The following is a 22,469-nucleotide window of genomic DNA, read 5'->3' on the forward strand; positions in this document are numbered from 1 at the left end:
TGTAATACACTTAAATCTGCTGAGAGTTGATCTTCCAATTTAGTTTTAAAAAGAAAATATTACAATGTATTATTGAGGATTTTTTACATGGTTTGAACAAAAATATTTTCATAATCTTTCAGTTACAAGCATTAGACTTAATTTAGTTACTTGGTTGTGACTGAGAATTTCAGAAACAGTTTTTTAAAAATAAACTTTAAACAGTATGCAAAAGTGATGCTTAGTAAGCCATATTCTGCTGGCCCCTTTATTTCAGGTTTAACTCTTTGGTAGCAAAACTTTTGTTCTTTAACCCAAAGATGCTCTGTTTTTGTTGTGGTTTTTTTTTTGCTTCTCCTCCCCGCTTTGTTTCCCAACCCTTAAGCCTGGGGCTGGTCTCTGTGTGGTGTGTTTGCAGCAGATGGCTCCCACTGTGGGTGCTCTGTAGTGGCAGTGGCCCAGTGCTGCTCACTGTCCCCTTGGTGCCACCTCGGTGGTTCCTCCCACACAGGTATCTCTCAGCTCCTGTTCCTCCTGCCCTGGCCCTGCCGTGTGTTTCAGAGCATTTCTGGACCCTGCATGTTGCAGCCTCGAGTCTCCCTGCAGCTGTTGTGCTGACACCCCTGTCACTGCAGAGCCTCCTGGAGTGGGGTGGAGCAGTGACCCGGGTCTCCCAAGGCGACTGAACCCCAGAGCCCTGCCTGCTTTGGGGTGGGAGGTGTGGGGCAGAGAGAAGCTCGGATGCCAATTTAGATCTCAAATAACTGCAGTAGTCTTTTGTGACCTGGATTTGGAAATGGATAGTGATCTTGTTCAGTGAATCTTGCCAAATTTAGAATATATATCCAGCAACTGGTCTTTTGGAATTTAAATCACCTTTCAGCTTTTCTCTTGCTCAAGTTTACAGGAAGGTCTTGCCTCTCGTCGTGTCTGAAGTGACGCTCCTGGCCTTTGGTTTGTGGCATCCTGCATCTCATCTCAGCCACTCACTTGCCGTTTATCTCAGGTTTTCTGAACTGACCTTTCAGTCCTAAGAGGTGCACGCCCGTGGCAGATGGCTGTGCAGTCAGACTGAATCAGTCTTGCTCAGTGTTAAACCTGCATCTCACAGATCGCTGCTTGTTATTAATACTGATTTTACTCAATGCAAGTAGCTCAGTGTTTTGAGAAACTCCTGGAGAAGTAGCCTTGCAGGAGTAGCTGGTCTTCATCTATTCTATGTCCATTTTTCACTCTCTTTGAAACAGCCCAGTTGAAACTCAGCAGGTGCAAATTCCCAAATAAGTATTTATTTTATTTTATTTTATTTGGAGAGACTGGGAAAAGTGTTCACTTTATAGTATGTGTTAAGATTATGTAATTACCTGAAGACTCCTGGTAGCAGCGTAAGCAGCTTTTCTTTTGTGTTTTCAGTTAAAACATCCCTGCAGTACAAATTTTCAAGGTGTTTCATATCCTGCATATGAACTAGTGATGTGCTTGTTACTCTTGTAGCTTGAGGTATTTCCTTTCTCTGTACAAGCCACCAGCAGCATGTCTTGCCACGGCACTGGGGCCAGAGCTGGTCCTGCAGCAGCGCCGGGCGGGCTCCCTGCACAGCCCCTTCCCTGCTGCTGAGCTTGCCTGGACGAGGAGTGGGGCTGGCCTCAGTTAATTGGAGACATAATTGCAAATTAAAGGCAGCATTCTCACTCCCAGTCGCCAAACCTGGTGTTAAGGCTGAAATGTGGAGTTCTGTACCTGGGGAGAGCACGCGCTGCAGCCTGAAGAGGACGGGGACACTGGCTTTTTCTGTCAGGTGGGGTCACCGCTGCACGTGTCGTTGGGTCTGTGGTTACCAGCTTCCACCTGCTGCTTGGCTTGCTCTGGCCTGTCTGCACATCCCTTCATGTTCCCTTGTCCTTCCCAGTTTCCTGAGCCTGCTCCCCGTGAGGAGGTGCTCTTGGCTGCTGTGGCCCCCGTGCTCTGCCCAGTCCCGCTCGTACCCGCTCCTCCAGCGCTGGGGGCAGGGGACGGGCCATGTCCAGCCCCCCTGTCTGTGCCCTTCCCAGGGAGACAGCCCCTCTGCATCCTGGGCCAGCTACAATCCATGTCAAAAGAAACTGAATATAAAACCCATGTGTTACAAAGCAGTTTTAAACGTGGAGAAGAAAATATTATGAACTTAAGAAAATGTGATCCTACTTAGGTGCTGCTTTTCAAGGTGGATTTGATTGGAAAAAGGAAATTGTTTCACTCTTCTGTTCTATGTGCAAAGTTTGAATTAAAATACAGGAAAGTGATACTTACATGCAATGTTCTAATTGGTGTTTGTTGGCTTAATATAGTAGGTTTCTTGGGAGTTACTTGAAATGAATATTCCAACTGAACTTAGCAGCACTGCTTTAAAGATCCTTTCCTTTTCGGGATAATGTGGAGCTCTGTATCTTCTGGTATGTACTGATTTTTTCCAAGGCAATTACTGACATTACCTAATGATCACTAACATCTAAGAAAACACCATCTCTCTAGTTAAGTAGTGTCACAGCTTGCCTAACTGGGGAGCCCTTTGCTAGCCTCTGTCTTGACTTTGGGTTTTACTCTCTGATGTCTGTGATCGTCTCCTGTGCAGATGCAGCGTAACAAATGGTCCCACGGAGGAGTCTGGCAATTAGTCCTCAGTTATACACAAGCTTTGTGAGTAAAGTGCAAATATAACCAGTATTTTGAATTGGCTGATAGATTGTTTTGAGATCCAATGTATAATCTTCCATAGGAAGTTTATGGTAATATCTGGTGGTTCTTGTGCAAAAGTTTGTTTCAGTTAAATTACAGTTCAGTGATCTCCTGGTGGCCATCAGTTCCCTATTGTGTATGTGTGCAATTCCCTATCAGCATTTTGGGGTATGAAGTTGTATTAAGTGCTTTGCAGATTTACTAATTGGGGATTAAAGCATCTGTACTGCAGGGGTGGGTTTCCAGGGAGCAGAGCTGGTGCTTCCCAGGAGGTGGGCAGCGTCCCCTTCCTGCCCGGTGTGAGCCCGGCCACGGTGCCTGAGCTCTCCGTGCCCTGCTCCAGTGCCTGGAGTGGTACAGCTCACCTGTGTTCTGCTCTCCTTGTCCTGAGTATTCCTTCCTCCTCTGTCCATGCATCCCAAGCGTAAGCACTCCTGGATTAGTGTTGCAGTAGGAATGCAGAGTCCATCACTGGACCCTGCCTGGGTCAAACAGAGACTGCACCTTGTGTGAAAATCTTGTTACTCAAGTGTTTCATATCAACTTTAAGTAAATCATTGATTTCTGTTAATGACACTTTGGTGAGAAATGTGACTAAAACTGGGGTGTTGTGGTGATGGAAGAGGAAGAGTGATCTGAATTCAAGGAGCTAGAAAAGAAAGGGTTAACACACAGTGTGTTCTGACTGGTACCACGCACACAACTGCCCCGCGTTGCACTGGTGGCAGCTCCTGTCTGTTGCTTCTTCATGCTTTAAGGGCCAAAGAGGAACAATTCCCGTGCAGTGGCACTGTCCAGGTGCCATGTTGTGATGGTCTCTCTGTGTGCTCCCTTCCCATCACCATGTTGCTGTACAACCATGGGTGCTCCCTGCTCCGGCTGCTCCCTGGGACAGCTTGCTGCTGAAGGGCTTTTTTCCAGACTTTCCTTCTGCTGTTTAGTTTTTTTTTCCCTCTGTAACTTGATTTTTCCAAGAGAGCTGTTTCAGCTTTGTACTCCAGCCTTTTGCCACCTGTTAGGATGAGGTTGTTCCCATTTTGGTTTTGTTAATTAATGTCCTCATCCCTGTGGGAGAAGAGGGGGACCAGGAGGGTTGTAGAAAGTCGTGGCCACTTTACCTTCCAGCCAAGGACTTGCTTTCTGTGGCTCATGGAAGTTCACCACATCTTATCCATATCCTAAGCAACTCAATCTTTGGTTTTATATTAAAAATACAAGTTCTAGGTGTTTGTGCCCACTGCAGATTTATTTTAAATGGAATATGTAAGTACCATGTATTACGGTATTTTTAAATAATCTATTGCCTATTTCAGGGGAGGGGGAGATGACAAATATTTAGTCTTAGATTTGCACTGCTGGATTTTTTTAAGTGTAACCTTGACTGGTTATCCTGTTGTTTTATTCTGTAAGATTAGTCCTATCAATTAAAGTTTGATAATTAAGTAATTCTGCGTTTGAGAGTTTCAGCGTTCTGTACATGCTCAGCTACTTCCTCTCCCATGAGCAACCACGAGCAAAGGGTTTGTAGTTGGGTTTTTGTGGAAAGCTGGACACGGGTGGAAACCCGCTGTCACGTCTGACGCCGTCGGTCCCGTTCCCCAGGGTGGGATTTGGGACAAGCACTGCTGTGTGTGAAAGGGATGTGAATTACAGGAGAGCTCTTCCCTAGCTCCCCATCCAAACCCGGGTTTACTCTGGTGTTAAACTGTAGCTGTGTCGTGCAGAGCTTGCTGGGGTGTCAGCAGTGCCACCTGTGTGTGACAGCCTGCCAAGCACGGGTGCTGAGGAGCAGCCGGCTGTCTTGGGGCTTTTTAAGGCTTGACAGATGCTGCCTCTGTTTGTGACTGGCCTTAGAAGCTTTCCCTCCCCTCACCCCTGTAAAAAAAGCGGGCTGAGACAATTAATTAGTGTCATCACTGAAATAACGTTCCAAATATGTGCTGTACAGCCACCTAAGGTGCAGTATTGGCAAGTTCAGTTTAATATCCAGGTGTGCCCTAACGGCCAGTGATTCGTGGGGCTGGGGGAGCTGAATTCTGCCAAAACCCCTGTTCAGCTCCAGTTCCTCCTTTTGGAAAGAGCTCTCCCACCAGCACCTGTGCGCTGCTTTTTCCTGGAGTGAAGGTTATTCCAGATGGGTTGGTGTGTAAGGCGGCCGGGAAGAGCCCTCTGCGTCCCGGCGGGGCCGGGGCCGAGGTCCGGGGGAGCCTGTACGCTTTGTCCCGCGCTACCGGTGAGAGGAGTTTTTCCCAGAATAGTGTTAAAACCGCAGGGATGGGGACGGTGCGCGGCCGTGATGCTGAAGCCGAGATTGCAGAGGGCCGGAGAACGGGGCTGGGGGTCCCGGGGTGCAGCCCGGCACCTCCCGCTGCCCCGGCGCTGGCGGCCGCCGCTGTGCGGGGCGGGGAGCGGCCGGGGCCGGGCCGGGGGGGCAGGAAACCGCATCCTGGATCCGCCCCGGCCCCGCTGACTCAGGGCCCGGCGATAAGCGCGGCCCGGCCCTGCGCTCCGCGGCCCCGGCATGTCCGGGACATGGGCGGCCCCTCCGCGCCGCTGCGCCGGGGGAGGCTCCGGGGGGAGCTCCGGGGGGAGCTCCGGGGGCTGCTCCCGGCCCTGCTGCTGCTCCTGCCGCTCACGGCACAGGTAGGGCCGCGCCGCAGCCGCGGGGGCGGCGGGGCCGTGGCAGTGCCCGCGGTCGGGGGGTGCGGGTGCGTGGCCGTGCCCTGCGGGTGTGCGCGGGTGTGCAGGCAGCAGCCCCTGCGTGTGGCAGAGGGGCTGAGCGCCCGTGTCACAAGCGCGTGGGTGCGCGGGGTCTGGCTCCCCAGAGCGTGGGGGGGCCCAGGGGCTGCCGTGTCCCCGCGGTCGGGGCGGTTGCGTGGGAGTCCCGCGGAGGGTGTTGCAGGTGCGTGATGGAGATGAGCGCTGCTCGCCCCGGGTGAGGGGACATGCAGCGCCCAGGGCCGAGTTTGTTCCCCCCCACTCAGAAAAGTGTCTCCACTGCTGGGGCTGGGAGGAGACCCCCCCTTCCCTGGGAGCCCCCGGCAGCGGGCAGCGTGCCGGGGTGGTTTTGGCAGGTGTTGGTAGCGCTGCTCCAGCAAGGAAGGCAGCAGTCCGTGGGTGCAGAGCCCGCTGTGGCTCTGACAGCTGGCAGCGCCCTGCGGGCTCAGTTCTGTGTCCCTCGTACAGGTGGCCGCCCTGCAGCAGCTCCGTGTCTGCCGGCCTGGTTGTGTGGCAGCAGTCAGCGAGCTGCCTGCGTGGCCATGCACTGCTGGGGACCAGTCCCCTCTTCTGCCCAACCCATCGTGTCCTCTGAGAACAGCCAGAGCTGGGGGAGTCATTCTGACCTCACTTAAGAATTAGGCAAGAAGAAGAGCGAAGAACAGAATCGGGCTTGAAGCAGAGGGGTTGGTGTGAGGTGGGCTGGGAGGGAGCTGGTGTGTGCTCCTGCAGGAGGCACAGCCGGAGAGCAGGTGACCTGGCACCCCTGGGGCTGCTGTGCATGTTGTGAAGTTGGAGGAATTTCCATGGATTAAGGGAGAGTGTCTCCTCATCCCCCTGGGCCATGGCTGGTCTGTCACCATCATCAGATTCTGCTCTGCAGAGGGGCTCGTGCTCACACGTGGGGCCCTGTCCTGGCACAGGCTGCCGGCCGGACTCCGGTCCCGCTCTTTAGTCCGGATGGTCCCCAGAGCAGGATTGCTGTCTGGCTCAGGCTCCAGGTACGGAGCAGGTGAGAGGCAGCACGGGGGGCTGCCAGGGGGTTGGCACATGGGGCCAAGGAATGTCCTTGGGCCACCTCACACGAGTGACTAGGGCAGCAGTTTTGGCATCACAGCGGTGAGCCCAGGCGCTGCCCTGGCTCCCTGGCATCAGGCTGGCCGTGCCAGCCCGGCCTCCACCCGGAGCCTGTGGGTCCTGGGGCTGTTTGCTGATCCCTGTTTGCCGAGGGGGCGAGGCTGCCGTGTGTGCTGCTGGCTGAGCTGGCAGCTGCTGTACAGACGCTGTACACGGAAGCAGCAGCTCCTCTTCCCAGCATGAATTTACAATGACTCCCTCAACATCAGGGCTGCTGAAATATGTAGCTTTGAAAGCCTGGACAGGCATTCATTGCATTTCTGGCATGAAAAGTCACCCAACTTGTTTGTTTCTGGAAGAAGCTGGTAGTCGGGCTGTTTGTGTTCTCTTTAGGAAGGTGCCCAGAGTTGTGGCTGGAAACAGCTGCCCAGCAGCTCATCTCTGCCAGTGGGAAGGCAAAGGAGGGGCTGCACCAGCCCCAGGACTGCTCCAGTGGGACATGGTTGGTGCTGCAGGAGCCAGGGACCAGGGGTGCCACACGCTGCTGGGGTGCTGTTCACTGCAAGTGCAGCAACCATAGGGCTGGGGCTTAATGCCACAGTTTATAAAGCACAGCACCTCCCAGCAGCTGTTAGGAGATGGGATTCTGCCCTTGTCCTGTGCAGGTGGAGCTGGGGGAATGAGCAGATTTAATACACTGGTGCAAGGAAAGAAATTATTTTCCCTCCCAATCTTCCGCACTGGGGACGAGACAGGCCTGGGGGCTCCTCCTGCAGCCAGCTGCTGTGATGTGCTGAGCATGGGGGCTGTGGAGCTGCCTGAGGTGGCCCCGGCCATGGGGGCTCATCCCCAAGCCTGACCTTGCTCCCTAAAGACAGCATTTCTGTCCACAGTGCCTCAAAGGTGGTGCTGTCACTGTTCCAGAAACACTGCTTTTTATATCCACTCTGGATGGAAACCTTCATGCAGTGAGTAAGAGCACGGGGGACATCAAGTGGACCCTGAAGGATGGTGAGTAGCAACCCAGGGTGCTCCCTGGGCTTGTCACCAGCCAGGGGCCAGAGTTGCAGCCCCAGCCCCAAGCACAACTGTGCACGGGGCAGAGCATGGGGGGTGCAGACCCCTGCTGCCAGCCATGCCTATTCTGGGTCTGAAATGCAAATGGGCTGTGTCCATGGGCACAGCAGCACGTGGCTGCACTTGGCAAACACTGCCACGTTGTCCCTGCTCACGGGGAGAGGCTGCTGACACCTGCCTTTCGCTCTCTTTTTCAGATCCTATTCTGCAGGTGCCGGTTTATGTGGCAGAGTGAGTGTCACCCCCCGCGGGCAGCGTCCCCTGGGCAGGGCAGGCGGCCTGTGCCTTTCCGAGGAGCACAGCTGCTCTCATCAACCAGTGGATCCACATCAAAAAAGGGGAACCTCAGAGAAATGAAACTCCCAGCCCATGCCCTACGCTGCCTTAAACCCCCTTTGTACTAGCACCTCGCATGTGGTGACGAGGAGCAGCTACTCCCCACTGCTGAATTGTATCCCAGAAGCTTTCGGCAGCACCACGCACAAAAGCCTAGGGGGGAAATGGAGGAAAGTGCACCTGGAAGTGCCAGGGAAGGCAGGAGAGTGGGGGGTTCCCTAGGTGGGCAGGACAGCAGGGCAGCATGGCTGGCAGGCACAGGGCAGCTGTGTGGAGCTACAGCACTGACCCAGGGTGGGAGTTCATCTCCTACCAAAGCCGGTGCTGGAGGGTTCTGGGAAAGGTTAAGCCTGGATTGAATCAGCCTGGAGCAAACTGCCAAAGTGGTTCCTTTAGTGCAGCTCCTCTTCAGTTCTTGGCATGTGCCCAGGGCAGGGTGCAGATCCTGTTTTATCTTCCTCTCTCCTTTCCAGACCAGCATTCCTTCCAGACCCCAATGATGGCAGCCTGTATATCCTGGGAGGAAAGAACAAAGAAGGCTTGATGGTGAGGGGGGCTGTGGGGGCTGTGTGCATTCCACCTGCCCACCCCTCCTGGGGTTCTCAGGTCTGGGGGACTGGGCAGACCCACCAAACAGGGCAAGCTGGGGCCTTCAGATGTTCCAACTTGTCCTTGGCACCTGGAGGATGTCAGCCAAGAGTGTGGGGACAAATCCAGCTGGGAACCTTTCCTTCCCTCCAGTCATCTTGCTTTGGGGCTGAGCAGTGAAGGCCAGCAAGCACAAGGGGCTGTCCCGGGGATCTCTCCTTCCCACCCTGCTCTGAAAGGCTGGAAGGCTGCTGCTCAGGGAGGTGTTTCTCTGGCCCCACATCCACGCTGCGTCTGTGTTGCAGAAGCTGCCGTTCACCATCCCAGAGCTGGTGCAGTCCTCGCCGTGCCGCAGCTCGGACGGGGTGCTCTACACCGGTACGTGGGGAGCAGCCATGCGGGGCCAGGGGGAGGAGAGCCTGAGCAGGGCCTCCCAGCAGCGTGTCCGTGGAGAGGAGACAGGGGGGAGCCTTGGGGATGGAGAGCAGGACGGCAGAGACTTACAGAAAATGTATTTTCTTGCTCAGGGAAGAAGCAGGACACCTGGTTCATCGTGGACCCCAAGTCAGGAGAGAAGCAGACCACGCTCTCGACAGAGGCCTGGGATGGGCTGTGCCCGTCCAGTCCCCTGCTCTACATCGGCCGTACCCGTAAGCCAGTCCTGCTCCCGTCCGTCTGTCCATCCACCCCCAGGAGCAGGGTGCTGGGCAGTGACCTCATGCCCTGTGCTTCTCCCCAGAGTACGTCATCACCATGTACGACACCAAGTCCCGGGAGCTGCGCTGGAATGCCACCTTCTCTGAATACTCAGCGCCGCTCTGTGAGGAGTCCTACCCCTACAGTGAGTGTCCCCCAGGAGCCAGCGTCCCAGCCCCCACTTGCAGGGGACCTGGCCATGCCAGACCCTGTGGTGACACCGCCATGGCCAGCAGGTCTCAGCTTGCTGGCAATAACGGCTTTTGCACCAGCTGGGGCTCTCCTGGGAGCACCGCAGCAGGCAAGGCAGGACTGAGAGGGTGGAGGGGGACAAAGCCCCCCAGCCAGCCCCCCTGCATCGCTCCTCTCCCTCTGGCTACCCAGAAATGGCACACTTTGCCTCCAGCGGGGACGGGCTGGTGGTGACAGTGGACAAGGAGAGTGGGGAGGTCCTGTGGGCACAGAACTATGGCTCGCCTGTCGTCGGCATCTACGTGTGGCACCAGGACAGCCTCCGCCGTGTCCCCCACCTCAACCTGGCCATGGAGACCCTGCGCTACCTGACCTTCCACTCACAGGACATCCACCTTCTCAAGTGGAACTACCAGTCTGTGAAGGACTTTGCTGCCACCAAGACCCAGCTGCTGTAGGTGGTTCCTGTGCTGTGGCAGCTGGTGGCATTTGGGTTGCCTGTTCTCAACCACCCTGATCCATGACAGATGGAGGGCTGATGCTTGTCCCTGCCTTGCAGGCCTGCACTCTACGTGGGGAAATATGCAACCAGCTTCTACGCCCTGACCTCCCTGGTCCATGGCAGCGTGGCTCTGGTGGTGAGTCTCTGCCGGGGTGAGCTGCACTGGGAGCAGGTTCCAGCTGCACGGTGCCCCACAAGCTGCCGGCTTCCAGCCACAGGGCATCACACTGGCCAGGATTGATGGCCCCACCACTGAGGATGTGACCATGAGAGAGTCAGGGGAGTGTGAGATCACGCCCAGCACCGATGTCAAGTACCCCCAGGGCAGCATCACCTCACTCCACAACCAGTGGCTCCTAATAGGTATGGACCCATGAGGACACAGGCTTTCCCTGTGTCCCCGCTCCCAGGGTGGGTGCCTGGGGAGGGGCAGCTTGAGCCACTGTCGAGTTTTGGGGTGCCAGGTTGACCTGCTCTGCTCAGCAGGATAAAAAGGCTGAGACTGTGACTCGTGATGGCTGTGGCAGATGCAATGGCTGCCTTGGCACATTTGGAAATCTGTGGTGTCTGGGGGTGGTGACAAGGGGGCACAGAAGAGCAGGGTCACCTCCCATGCATGCTCTCTGCCTTTCCCCACTGGCTGCTGCTGCTCCAGGTCCCTTTCTGGGGACAGACCGGGCAGGGTGTAGCCATGATGTTGCTTGTGCCTCCCATGAGAAGTGACACCCCTTCTTCAGGGGACACCCTATCCAGTGAGCCCATGTTGGTGCTGGGGAGGTGAAGGAGGGGTGCTGTGACCAGTGACCAGCTGATGGCTGTCTCTGTCCTGCGGCAGGGCACCATGAGCTGCCTCCTGTGGTCCACACTACGATGCTGCGAGCTTTCCCGGAGAACTTGAGGAAGACAACGGAAACCATCATCCCGAGGGCTCCTCCTGCCAGGACCGTGTTCGATGATGTGAGTGCTGGAGCTTTGCAGAGTCCCACCTGCACGCTGGGGGGGCTGTGTTGGGTTGCTGAAGGGGCTGGGGCTGGACGGTGGGTCAGAGCATGGGGTAGCACAGGGAGGGAGTCCCAAACCTGCATGCCCATGGGTCTGTCCCTCGGGTGTCAACCGGCCCTGGGCATATGTTGCAGTTCGGGGCCCCAAGCGGCCCGGAGGAGCCTGTTCTCCGCAGCGAGGGGCAGTTCGAGCCACACCCTGTGCCAGGGGAGCAGGTGGAGGTGTACCCTGAGGCCAGCGTCTGGGACCTGATGATGGCTGGTGTGGGCACAGCGCTGCTGGGCGGGGGCGTCCTCTTCCTCCTGCTGATGGTGAGTGGGGTCTCTTGAAGAGCCCTTCTTCTGCAGAAAGGCCACTTTTGAAGGGCCGGGGACTCCCTTCTCCTCTGTGGGTGTGAGTGGTGGTCTGTGGCTGCCAGCAGCCCCCCGCTGTCCCCCAACACCCATGAGGAGCCACCGTGGTGCTGGGGCCAGGGGGGCACATGATGTGGCCTGGCCCTGGAGCTGAGCACTCCTGTGGTTTGTGTTCCAGAAACTGCAGCAGCAGCACACGGTGCAGCAGCAGCAGCAGCTGGAGCAGCAGATCCAGCTCCTGCAACAGCAGCAGGAGATGCTGCTCCCGGGCCGAGTCACCGAGGAGGGTGTCCATGCAGAGCCTGGGATGCTGGGGCTGAGCCATGGGAGCACATCGCAGCTCCCGCAGAGCTCCAGCCCCTCGGACCACCTGGAGGACCTGGCTAACGGGATGGTCAGCCTGGATCCAGCTGTCCCAGTGGCTGCTGAAGGTGTGTGCAGTGGAATGGGCAAGGTGTGAGGGGCTCTCTGCTCCCAGGTGTTGTCAGGAGCAGAGGTGACTAGCACATGAGAGGGCTGGAGCTGATGGGGATGCAGATGCAGGACCTGCTGATGGATAAACAGGGGCTACAAAAACTATTGCAATAGTAGTAGGGCCCCAGAAACAGCCAGGCAGTTAAAGAACTGGGTGTCCTTTGTATAGGACAGGTTGAAGGACAGCTGTCTTCCTCTGCAGATGCAGAACCAGACATGATTGTAGTTGGGAAAATTTCTTTTAACCCTAAGGACATGCTGGGCCACGGAGCTGGAGGAACCTTTGTCTTCAGGTGGGTAGCACCCCGGGTCCCTGTCCTCATTCTGCTCTCGTTGCCCTGGGAGCCACAGGGACAGCAGAAGGATGGTGGCTGCTGGCTTGGGAGCTTTTGAGAATGTGTTGCCACCTGGGGAGCCTGAGCCCCCACTTTCCAGCTTGCTGCAGAGATTTCTGCCTGTCTGTGGCTGTGACAAGTCTTTGGGAGTCACTTCAAGGTGACCCATGTTGAGGGCACCAAGGGGCAAGGATCCAGCTTTGGCCAGAGCCTGCCCAGGCTGCCGATCTGCGGCGCCGGGGTCTGCTCTGGCTGGGGTGGGCTGTGCCTGGTCACTGCCAGTGCCTCCTCACACAGGGGACAGTTTGATGGCCGGAATGTGGCCGTGAAACGCCTGCTGCCCGAGTGTGTCCACCTGGTGGACCGGGAGGTCCAGCTGCTCCGGGAGTCAGACGAGCACCCCCACGTCGTCCGCTACTTCTGCACTGAGAAGGACAAGCAGTTCCACTACATCGCCATCGAGCTCTGCTCTGCCACCCTGCAGGAGGTGAGGCTGGGGAGCTGGGGTCATGGCGCTGGCTGCACAGGGCTGCTGCTGGAGAGTGTCCATCAGCCCTGGATGTCCTCATACCTGTGCGTGCAGGTCAGTCCCCAGGGGCTTTGTGCTGTTCCTGCAGAGCACAGTGTGTGCCTCAGGGCAGGGTGGGCAGCCAGTGGCTCTTGGGTTTGGAGCCCTCTTTGGAGTTCTTGACAGGCTATGAGTGGACAGCCCTGTCCAAACCTGCTTCCAGCAGCCAGAGGGAACAAGGGCCGGGCTGGGCAGGGGCAGGCTAGGAGGTGCCTTGGAGGGACAGAGCAGCCAGTGGGAGCACTGCTGTGGTGTCAGACCAGCCCCTGCCCTTGTTCTCCTGCTGATTTCTGTCTCAGGATGGACAGGGCAGCTCCAAGCCTCCACATTGTTCATGTGCTGGGAAGATACTTGGCAGGGGGAAGAACAAGCATCCTTTTACCATTTCATACAGCCTGTGTGTTGCTGAAGCTGTGGAGGTGTGAGGGCAGAAGTGAGGGCAGTTTGCTACAGAGGGAATAGATGTTGACTGGGAAAGCTGGAAATGGCAAGCCTTGGGCACACTAACAGTCTCCAGACAGGCTCTTCTCCTTCCACCCCTGTCAGCCCAGCGAGAATTCTCTCTGCTGACAAGCCTTGCCTTGGTTGTCCCAGTAAATCAGGGCAAATCAGTTCATCTCTTTTTCCCTCTGTGTGGTTCCAGTATGTGGAAAGCCCCAGCTTCGACCGCCGCAGCCTGGACCCGGTGTCTGTCCTGCGCCAGACCATGCTGGGCCTGGCCCACCTGCACTCCCTCAGCATCGGTAGGAGGGGATTGCGTGTCCGCAGCCGGGCCAGGGGCTCAGGCAGCAGCTGCCGGGGCCACAGGGCAGGCAGAGCCCAGCTCTGCTCCAGCCCTGGCAGGTGACACTGCCCACTCTCTCCTCCAGTCCATCGAGATCTGAAGCCTTGTAACATCCTGATCTCTGTCCCAAATCGCCACGGGCTGATCCGAGCTGTCATCTCTGACTTTGGCCTCTGCAAGAAGCTTCAGGGGGGACGACAGAGCTTCAGCCTCCGCTCCGGCATCCCCGGCACCGAGGGCTGGATCGCGCCCGAGGTGCTGCAGGAGGCCCCGAAGGAGAACCCGGTCAGTGGGCAGCCCTGCTGTGCCAGTCCCTCACAGCAGAGCCCCCCGTGCTGGCAGCAGCCTTGCTGCGGGCTGCTGCAGTGCACAGTTAAGACACTTCCCCCTCCATGTTTTGCAGACCTGTGCTGTGGATATCTTCTCAGCTGGCTGCATCTTCTACTACGTGGTGTCAGGAGGGCAGCACCCATTTGGGGACAGCTTGAGGCGACAGGCCAACATCTTGTCGGGCTCCTACCAGCTGAGCTGCCTGCAGGAGGAAGTTCACGGTGAGACCTTTCCCTTCAGCTACAGCCCACAGAAAATCCTGAGCCAAACAATGCAGCTCCCTATCCTTCTTGGAGGTGTTAGATCTCCATTTTGTTTCACCTACCAGACAAGCTTGTTGCACGAGAGCTGATTGTGTCAATGATCAGCCCTGAGCCTCAGCACCGCCCCTCAGCCTCCATGGTCCTCATGCATCCCTTTTTCTGGAGTCAGGAGAAGCAGTTGCAGTTCTTCCAGGTGAGCACATACCATCCTACCAGGCAGGAAACATAGGTGTGTTCTGAAAAACGAGTGCTGAAAACCATTGTGTTTGGGTCAATGTGTTCACTTTGAGCTACTTTTGCAAGGGGTTGGAGTTCCCTGAGCTTAGGGCTAGGGCCAAGGCCTCTTTGCCCCCCTCAGCACTGGCTCTGTGCCCTGGTACGGGGTGGGGACCAGCACCATAACCACCCGTCTCTGCTCTTGGTGATGCAGGACGTCAGCGACCGCATCGAGAAGGAGCCCGCCGAGGGGCCCATCGTCTCAGCCCTGGAGGCAGGGGCCCGCTCGGTGGTGAGGACTAACTGGAGGATGCACATCTCCCTCCCGCTGCAGACAGGTGAGCACGGGGCCGGGCTCGCTGCCCTTCACACAGAATTGGGTGGGGAATGGGGTTCCTAGGCCTGGTGCCCAGTACTGGGCAGGAGGCACCAGCTTGTGCCCAGGAGCTGAAAACCAGGTTGGTGAATGTGCCAGCCCTTCTTTGGGAGGGCAGAGCAGAGCCCTGGTTTGCCCCCAGCTGTGGTGCTCATCCTGTGCTGCTGGGGTGAGCAGGCCTCTGACCCCAGACACATCCCTCCTCACTCAGCATCTCTCCTGCTCTCCCCAGACCTGAGGAAGTTCCGCACCTACAAGGGGGCCTCAGTGCGTGACCTGCTGCGGGCCATGAGGAACAAGGTAGGGCTGCCCCAAGTGCCCCCGCGCCCCCCGCCCAGGCCCCCCGCTCACCTGGCCCTCTCTCCTGCAGAAGCATCACTACCACGAGCTGCCAGCCGACGTGCAGGCAGCCCTGGGCTCCGTCCCCGATGGCTTCGTGCAGTACTTCACCTCCCGCTTCCCCCAGCTGCTGCTGCACACCCACTGCGCCATGAGGGTCTGCGCCCGCGAGCGGCTCTTCCACTCCTACTACTGCCAGGGGCTGGGGGATGAGGGCCACTGAGCAGGGGCACACACTGAGATGGCACCCGTTGTGCCAGGCTGCTCCTCCCCACCTGCAGCAGCTGGGAGCAGCCCCAGGGGTCTCCGTGTCCTTCTCCCGCTCCCCAGGGCGAGGTGGGGCTCCAGCACCGCTGGCCGCCCAGCGTACGTGTGGGTTACAAGCAGGATGGTCCAGACCTGATGGGCTGATGGTGGCACCAGGCCATCATCTGGGATCTCCAGCACACAAGAGGGACCCTCTGGGCACCTGCCTTTGCAAATGCTCATGGTTGGACTTGGTGCCTGAAGGCATTTGTGTTAGAGACCAAAAAAATCTCTTTGGTGGCAATGGTTCCTCAGTAAGAGAGAGGAAAAGGTGTGTGAGGTTTCCCTGAGGGCAGCTGGGGAGTGATGCCCTTGTCAGAGTGACACAGCCGGGCTGTGTCAGGTCCCAGAGGGATAGCTGAGCTTCTTCCCCTGCATCCTCCCATGCCATATGCCTGGGAAAGTGGCTTTTTGAATGTGACGGTGACAGGACTGATCCACCAGCCTTGCTGCTGGAGATGACCCTTCAGCCCAGCCAAGGGTCGGGGCACAGCAGCTCCACTTCCAGCAGCCCCCAGGGCTCAGCCCTGCTATTTGCATCAGGGCTGCCAAGGGTGAGGTGCCACCAGCCCTGGAGGGAGGCACAGAGGCCTCTGGTACTATCCCAAGAATGAAGCTATTTTATTTCAGCTGGGAATAAGGTTTTCTGCCTTTTGCTCCCCAGCAGGTGGTCAGTTCCAGGGCAGAGCCCCGTGTCAGTCCTGGGCCCAGGAGCCTGAGCCATTTGCCCCACAGCACAGCTGGGCAGGAGCAGTGCTGGGGTCACAGCATCCTGAGGTGTGGGGTTTGTGGGGTTTCTTTGTTGGTTTGTTTAGGGGTTTGGTTTGTGTTTTGTTTTGACACAGGTAAAAAAGTTTTTTTTTTACCTGGCTTGTTTTCAGAATGCTGTAGAACATTTTATACAAAATGCTATAGAGAAAAATAAAAACTTGTCCTGCTTAAAAATAAACCAGCCTGAGCTGGCAGTGAGCAGTAGTGGGAGAACACTCAGCATAGCTTTCTGGGTCTACTACAGCCAGCTTCTGCTAATTCTGTACTCAAATTTGTGAGCATCTTCCAGGTAGCAAATAGCCAGTCCAAAGGAAGGGGAAGGCTGGTAGCCCACAGGTTAGAGCACAGCTCCTGCACTGCCCCCAGGGTTCCTTTCCTGCAGCACACAACAGCACAAACAGCAGCAGCAACTCCAGGCCCCTCTCTGCTCACAAGCATCTGCCCAGACAACTTCACCCCTTCCCCATTTCCTGCCACAATCTGCTGCCATTTCCCCATTGCTCCGTGGTCAAGAGCTGGAGCTGAGGAGCAGGTGAGGGCTCAGCTCAGCCAGGGGCAGGACAGCTCTCACATGGAGGGGCAGCCAGGGGGAAGGTGCTGCTCTGCCCCTCCCTGCAAGCCAAGGGGAAGCAGGACAGGCTGGACACTTTAGTGAACAATCTTTAATCAAATTACATAACATACAAAAGTTTAGGCTTTGTGTAGATTAATTTCAGTATTAAAAGGCTGATTGCTCACCCCGGGCATGTTAAATATTTCACCTGAATTTCTACAAGAGAAAACAAAAAGCCTAGGGCACCAGCACAGCCATGTACAAATTATTTACATGATAGTTCTGCTTTCCCCCCTGCTTTGTTCTCTCAAGAGAAGGCCCAGGAGCCTCAAACAAGGTGGCTGTTTTTTGAGTCAGGCTTTTGTCTTTGGGAAGTTAGGAAAAAAAAAACAACTAGTTATGCAATTAAAAAATACTTTCTATTAGGAATGGGTAGCAAGAAACCTTTGGGTATCAGTCAGAGTGAACAAGGCCATTCCCACAGCAGCAGGGGCTTCCCTGTGGCAAATGGCCCAGGAGTGGGAGCCCAGCGCTGGCCGGAGGTCACAGTGTGAGCAGGGCTGCTCCGAGGCCCCCCAGCCGCAGCTGGGGCAGTTTGGCACAGATGTGGAGTCCATGGAGAACAAGGCCTAAGCAGAGGGTTTCACACGGGCTGAGCTGGACTTTGAACTGAGGAGCTTCTCCACCATGGTGCGAGCGTAGCGGAGCCGGCTGGCCAGCTCCTTGCAGCAGCCGTGCTCCTCGATGAGGCTCAGCTTGTACGTGCGGAAGTCCCGTTTCTCATCGATGTACGTGACAGCAGCCATGAGAGGACACAGGATGATCTTGGTGTGGTCCTGTAGGGAGAGAGCACACCACCACCCTGAGCACTCAGCTCCTTGGGGACTGCGTTTTTTCAGGATAAACCATCCCAGCAGCAGTTGGGGCACCCCAACTGCACTCAGAAGCAGCATCCCCTCAGACTGCAGCAAAGGGGGACAGATGGATCCAGCCAGCTCAGGACCACAGCAAGGGGAGCAGAGCCAGTGCGTGGGTCACTGGGCAGAGCTTCATCTGGGGCCACGCTCCCCCCTGCCCTGCACACAGCACCTGAGGCTCTTCCAGCAGCTGCAGCTACAGCCCCGGGGAAAACCTCACCTGGAAGAAGTTGATCTGCACGGTGCCGTTGCTGAGGTGCAGGATGATGGCGCTGCGGGTCCGGAACCACATGCAGAGGTAGGGCAGACGGGCCAGCTCGTCTCCTTCCCGTGGGGTGATGTTGGCACCTGCCTTCAGCAAGTGCTCGCTCATGTAGTTGCGGAAATACTTCAGTAGTGTTATCTGCAGAGGGGAAAGGCCATGAGCAGCCAGGCTGAGGGCGACTCCTGCTGTCTGGGGTGGGCAGGGGCTACCCCCACAGTCCCAGAGCCTCCCAACATCTTCCAGAGCTTCAGGTGGCACTGCACAAACTTGGGCAAGTTCTCAAAGTTAACTCAGTCTGTCATACTTGAGACTCACTTTGCTGAACACTTTGGTACGTGCAACTCTTGTGAGGACTTATTTTTTGTGTAACTGCTCATAAATAAGCCTGAGGTAGCAACTGTGAGTGAAGAGAGCTGCCGGTGCCTGCCTTGGGGCCGTGTTTCACCAGCTGAGAGGAACCCTCCAGAGTGCAGTGACCTCGGGCTGCAGATGTTTCTGGAACCCACCCCATCAGCAAAGCCCAACAAAGCCAGCAGAAGTCCCACCAGGAGCAGCCAGCCCCGGCAAGCACTCCTGTCCTCAGAACTGACCTTCTTGTTCAAGGCGGAGGGGTAGGACCTGACAGTGAAGTAGGACTCTGTGCTGTTCTGCTCGATGTACTGCAAGCTGTCCCCGTCGTTGTACATGATGAGGCGAGTGGAGTCGTTGAAGAGAACCCCAACACTGTTGTCACACAGCTGGTAACCTGGTGCACAAGGAAATACACATGATCACACTGTGTGTGAAACACCTTGGCAGAAAGTTGTCTCATTCCTGACAGCCACCCCACCAGGTCCCAGCCAGGCCTAAGACTCTCCTACGTGGAAGTCTGGATGGCACTTCTCTGGATTTCTCATCCTCCCTCATATCACCTGCTGCAGAAGCAACTTCAACTGCCACAGTGAGTGCACATGCTCATTGGGAGCATGGCTGGCCATCTCATGCAATAGGTAGCCATTTTCCACCTTAAAGTGGCCAGGATTGATGTTCAGTCACCACTACTCTGGATTCACTGTGTATTTGGTAACATTCCTGGCAGCAGCCTTGGACACACACACACAGGAGAACTGTGATTGAAGACCTATGCAAAGCCCAATTCCAAGCTTCCCCCAGCCCTTGCATAAACTGGAAGAGACTCAAGTGTTGCCCCCATATTATTTACCTAGACCATATTTATCAGAGTAGTCCACCCATTTGCTAACCCAGAAGATGGGGATGCAGGCTGGGTCTTCAGCTTCTTCTGCAAAGAGGAAGGGAGTTTGTTAGAAGACGTTTCACAGCACCCTGCACACCCAGCCAGCAGGCAGTGCAAAAGGGAGGTAAGCAGCTGCTACATCACTGCTCAGCCTTCCTGTTTGAAGCTGAGGTTAGCTGGGCATTTCAGACAACGGCATCAGAGCGACAAAGCAGGGAGTTATCCAGGAAGGCCAGTGCCTGTGGATTGTCCCCAGACTCACCTTGTCTCACTGTCACTCTCTCGGAGGGCTTGGCTGAGTTGACAGCAGCCAGCTGCTGCAGCATGTCATCCAAGTGACAGTCCACAGGATCTCCCACCTCCCGCAGCCCAGCTGCATCTTCCTTCTCAGGCAGCTTCTCTACTGCAGGGCTGTCTGGTCCTGGGCCAGGAAAGAGAAGAGTGGAGGGGTGAGCAGGGAGCAGGTTTCTAAAGGCACCAGGTTTACATTCTACCCAGCTATAGGAAACGCATCACATCCCGTATTGCTAAAGCTAGTCCTGGCACTGCCTCCCTGCTTTGGTTCTGGGCCAAGTGCAAGGAGACCTCTCTCTCACAAAATGCTCCAGGTTTCCATAAGAATTGGGAGAAGAAGTGAGGGAGAGTCACATTCCCCACCGCTGGCTCTGAGGTTGCTGGAGGCCAGGCAGGCTCCCGTCCAGCACCACAGCCCAGCCTCACCCCCGGGCACTTGCTCTTACCTTTGTTGAGGGCAGTCAGCGGCTTCCGCCCGTTCAGTTCGAGTCCACTGGGAGCAATGGAGAACCTGGGGGCTACGGTGAGGCAGCTGGTGGGCAGGCGGCTGGGGATGTACCCCGAGGTGAAGAACTCGTCGTTCAGCAACTCATCAATGGTTGGGCGCGTGGCAGGGTCAGACCTCAGCATCTTCTGGATCAGGTTAGCAGCTACGGGGTTGATGTGCTGAGAGGAGGTGGGCAGAGGTTAGACACAAGGGCCAGGGGACGACATGCACTAGTGGTGAATCCATGGTTATGCTGGATATTCAACCGGGTGAAGTTCTGCTTGGAGCAGAGCGCTCCTGCGCTGGGTCAGGAGAGAAGGACACAAGCCTGAGCAGACAGAACTGGGCAGGCATGGAGAGCTGTCTCCTGACAGCATGCTCAACTGACTTGAGCAAGACTGAATCAATAAGCAGTCAGATGAGCTGGGGACCTAGCCCTGACCTCACAGACCTGCAGGTGTCCATTTAACCCCACATGCCAACTGTCCAGCTTGGATTTTTGTTGGATAACAAAGGGGAAAGCTGCTGGCTCCCCTAGAGGAAGCTGGCCCTGCAGGTTCCCTCCACCACCACCTGAAACGTCCCCTTCCTGGCACTCTGCAGTAAGAGCAGTGTCACCATCAGACACAGGACAGGGGGCAGCAGGCTGACCAAGAAGTGCGGCCAGGTGAGCGTACCCACCCACAGGAAGCTCCTCACCTTGGGAATGGTGTACTCGTTCTTCTTGATTCGGATGTATGTCTCTTTTAGACAAGAGGTTTCAAAAGGTGGTTTCCCTACCAGCAGAGTGTACCTGTGTGTTTACAGACAAAAGGGAGTCAGAGGTGATCCCGTGCTGAGCACACCCGGGGCCTTTCCTGGCAGAGGGAGCACACTTAGCATCAGACATGCAGTAGCACAGACACACACGTGTTCCTGAAAAGGGAAGCAGGATTCTAATACCCTCTGGGGAGCGTTCTAACTTGGAAGTGTGGGCTTCTGGGAAATGCCTGGAGACAGCCATGCTGTGCAGCAGATCAGCCCACAGACACACCAGCATGTGCAGAGCCTGTGGGAGGCCACGTGCTGCTGGCAGCAGGGCTTGGCCAGGGCAGCTCCTCTTGAGACAGCACGTCCAGAGCTTCAGCTCACGCTGAAATGCCCAGAGGCAAACGAGACCTGGACCACTGGGACCACCCAGCCCCACGTCCAGCCTGTGGCATGGCTGCACTGAGGCGTTTTGACTCACATGATGCAGCCAATGGACCAGATGTCCACCTCGAAGCTGTGCCCCTTCTTGCCCAGCACCTCCGGGGCAATGTAGTTGGGGGTCCCACACAGGGTCTTCTTGCGCTCACCATCGTACTCCACCTTGGTGGCCAGGCCAAAGTCACCTGGGAGAGACAGGGTGTGACTGGAGATGCCCCAGTTGGCCGGTCCCCAGGGCTGGGGACCCTGCTGTGGGGGGCTGGCAGGATGTCACGTCAGACACTTACCGATCTTCACTTCCATGTCGTCGCTGAGGAAGAGGTTTCCCAGCTTGAGGTCGCGGTGGATGACCCGGTGGCTGTGCAGGTACTGGCAGCCCAGGATGGTCTGGCGCAGGTAGTACCGCACCTCGGGCTCGCTCAGCGCCTTCCGCCGCTTGTGCAGCTCCAGCAGCGACTGCGGGGGGCGAGGGTCACACCGGGGGCCACCGGCACCCTCAGCCCCCATCGGGCAGGCCTCCCCGCCCCCCCCCCCCCCCCCCGCCGGCAGCTCCAGCACGAGGCAGAGAAGCCGGGGAACCGTCGGCGCCGGGGACACCGACCCCAGCCACCCGCTCCCCCCAGCCGGCGGGTCCCCGCCGACCCCGCGCAGCCCCTCACCCTGCGGCGGCAAAGCTCCAGCACCACGTAGACGAAGTCCGCGTCCTCGAAGAATCCATGGAAGCCGACGACGTGGCGGTGGGCCAGGCTGCGGTGGATGGCGATCTCCATGGACATCTTCTCCTTCTGGTGGGGCTTCACCAGCAGCGACTTGGGCACCACCTTCCCCGCGAACACCTCCCGGCTCTCCGCCTCCGCCAGCTCGTAGCACCGCGCGAAGCCGCCTTTCCCCAGGAACCGCCCGCGCACGAAGCTCCGCCGGGTCCGCGGATCCACCAGCACCTTCGGTACCTCCTTCCCCGCTCCCGCCGCCGCCGCGCTGCCCGCCCGGACCGGCTCCACCAGCGCCGCCGGCCGCGCCGCTGCCTTTCCGCCCGCCGTGCTCATGGCGGGGCCGCTGCGAAACGGGGCTGAGACGGGAGGCGCGGGAGGTGCGGGAGGTGCAGGAGGCCCGGGCAGGGAGCGGGACGAGCGGCAGGGACCCGGCAGGCACCGGGCAGGGAGCGGGACGAGCGGCAGGGACCCGGCAGGCACCGGCAGGCGCTGCCCGATTCAAACGCAGCCCCGGAACGTTACGCGCCCGCGGCGGCTCCTGATTGGCGGGGAGGATTTAAAATCCACGCCGCCCGCCGCGAGGCACGATGGGAATTTAAAGGGCCAGGCGCCCGGGCGGGCGGGGTGCGGCCCCGTTGGTGTTTGTCACGAAGTTGCTCTCATCGCAGCCCACAAGCGCCCCGATCCCTCAGCCTCCGAGGCCCCGCCCAGGCCGGCTCTGTGGCATTTTACCTGTCGCGCCCAGGGGGCTCCCGCGGCTCTCCCCGTGTGCTCCGCGTGCGCCGCGGCCCCGGTGCTCACCTGCTGCCTCCCGGTGCCCT

General features: G+C 57.3%; 2 protein-coding genes across 3 annotated transcripts; one reads left to right on the top strand and one right to left on the bottom strand.

The window, feature by feature from the left end:
- The first annotated feature begins 322 nt into the window (after nucleotides 1-322).
- ERN2 (endoplasmic reticulum to nucleus signaling 2) lies at nucleotides 323-16,175 on the top strand. Of its 2 annotated transcripts, XM_051632263.1 has the most exons (22): nucleotides 323-5,337; nucleotides 7,383-7,500; nucleotides 7,764-7,797; nucleotides 8,376-8,448; nucleotides 8,796-8,868; nucleotides 9,018-9,140; nucleotides 9,230-9,331; nucleotides 9,571-9,832; nucleotides 9,938-10,016; nucleotides 10,093-10,243; nucleotides 10,716-10,837; nucleotides 11,017-11,193; nucleotides 11,414-11,666; nucleotides 11,912-12,002; nucleotides 12,342-12,531; nucleotides 13,256-13,355; nucleotides 13,482-13,681; nucleotides 13,800-13,947; nucleotides 14,055-14,182; nucleotides 14,420-14,543; nucleotides 14,814-14,881; nucleotides 14,952-16,175. In XM_051632263.1, exons 1-22 carry the CDS (start codon nucleotides 4,969-4,971, stop codon nucleotides 15,141-15,143), a joined length of 3,177 nt encoding a protein of 1,058 aa, XP_051488223.1. In that variant the 5' UTR covers nucleotides 323-4,968; the 3' UTR covers nucleotides 15,144-16,175. The 2 variants fall into 2 exon arrangements, with proteins under 2 accessions (XP_051488223.1, XP_051488224.1); XM_051632264.1 differs by lacking the exons at nucleotides 323-5,337; nucleotides 7,764-7,797 and having other exon boundaries at nucleotides 7,465-7,500.
- A 538-nt stretch (nucleotides 16,176-16,713) lies between these two features.
- Nucleotides 16,714-21,988, bottom strand: PLK1 (polo like kinase 1). Its single transcript, XM_051632272.1, has 10 exons — nucleotides 21,595-21,988; nucleotides 21,223-21,391; nucleotides 20,976-21,120; nucleotides 20,447-20,540; nucleotides 19,707-19,926; nucleotides 19,229-19,387; nucleotides 18,934-19,011; nucleotides 18,323-18,477; nucleotides 17,688-17,870; nucleotides 16,714-17,386 (listed from the first exon to the last, which is right to left on the bottom strand). The coding sequence occupies exons 1-10, from the start codon at nucleotides 21,979-21,981 to the stop codon at nucleotides 17,180-17,182; spliced, it is 1,797 nt and encodes a 598-aa protein (XP_051488232.1). The 5' UTR covers nucleotides 21,982-21,988; the 3' UTR covers nucleotides 16,714-17,179.
- Between the last annotated feature and the right edge of the window lie 481 nt (nucleotides 21,989-22,469).

The sequence above is a fragment of the Apus apus genome, chromosome 14, assembly GCF_020740795.1.
Source record: "Apus apus isolate bApuApu2 chromosome 14, bApuApu2.pri.cur, whole genome shotgun sequence".
Taxonomy (NCBI): Eukaryota; Metazoa; Chordata; class Aves; order Apodiformes; family Apodidae; genus Apus; species Apus apus.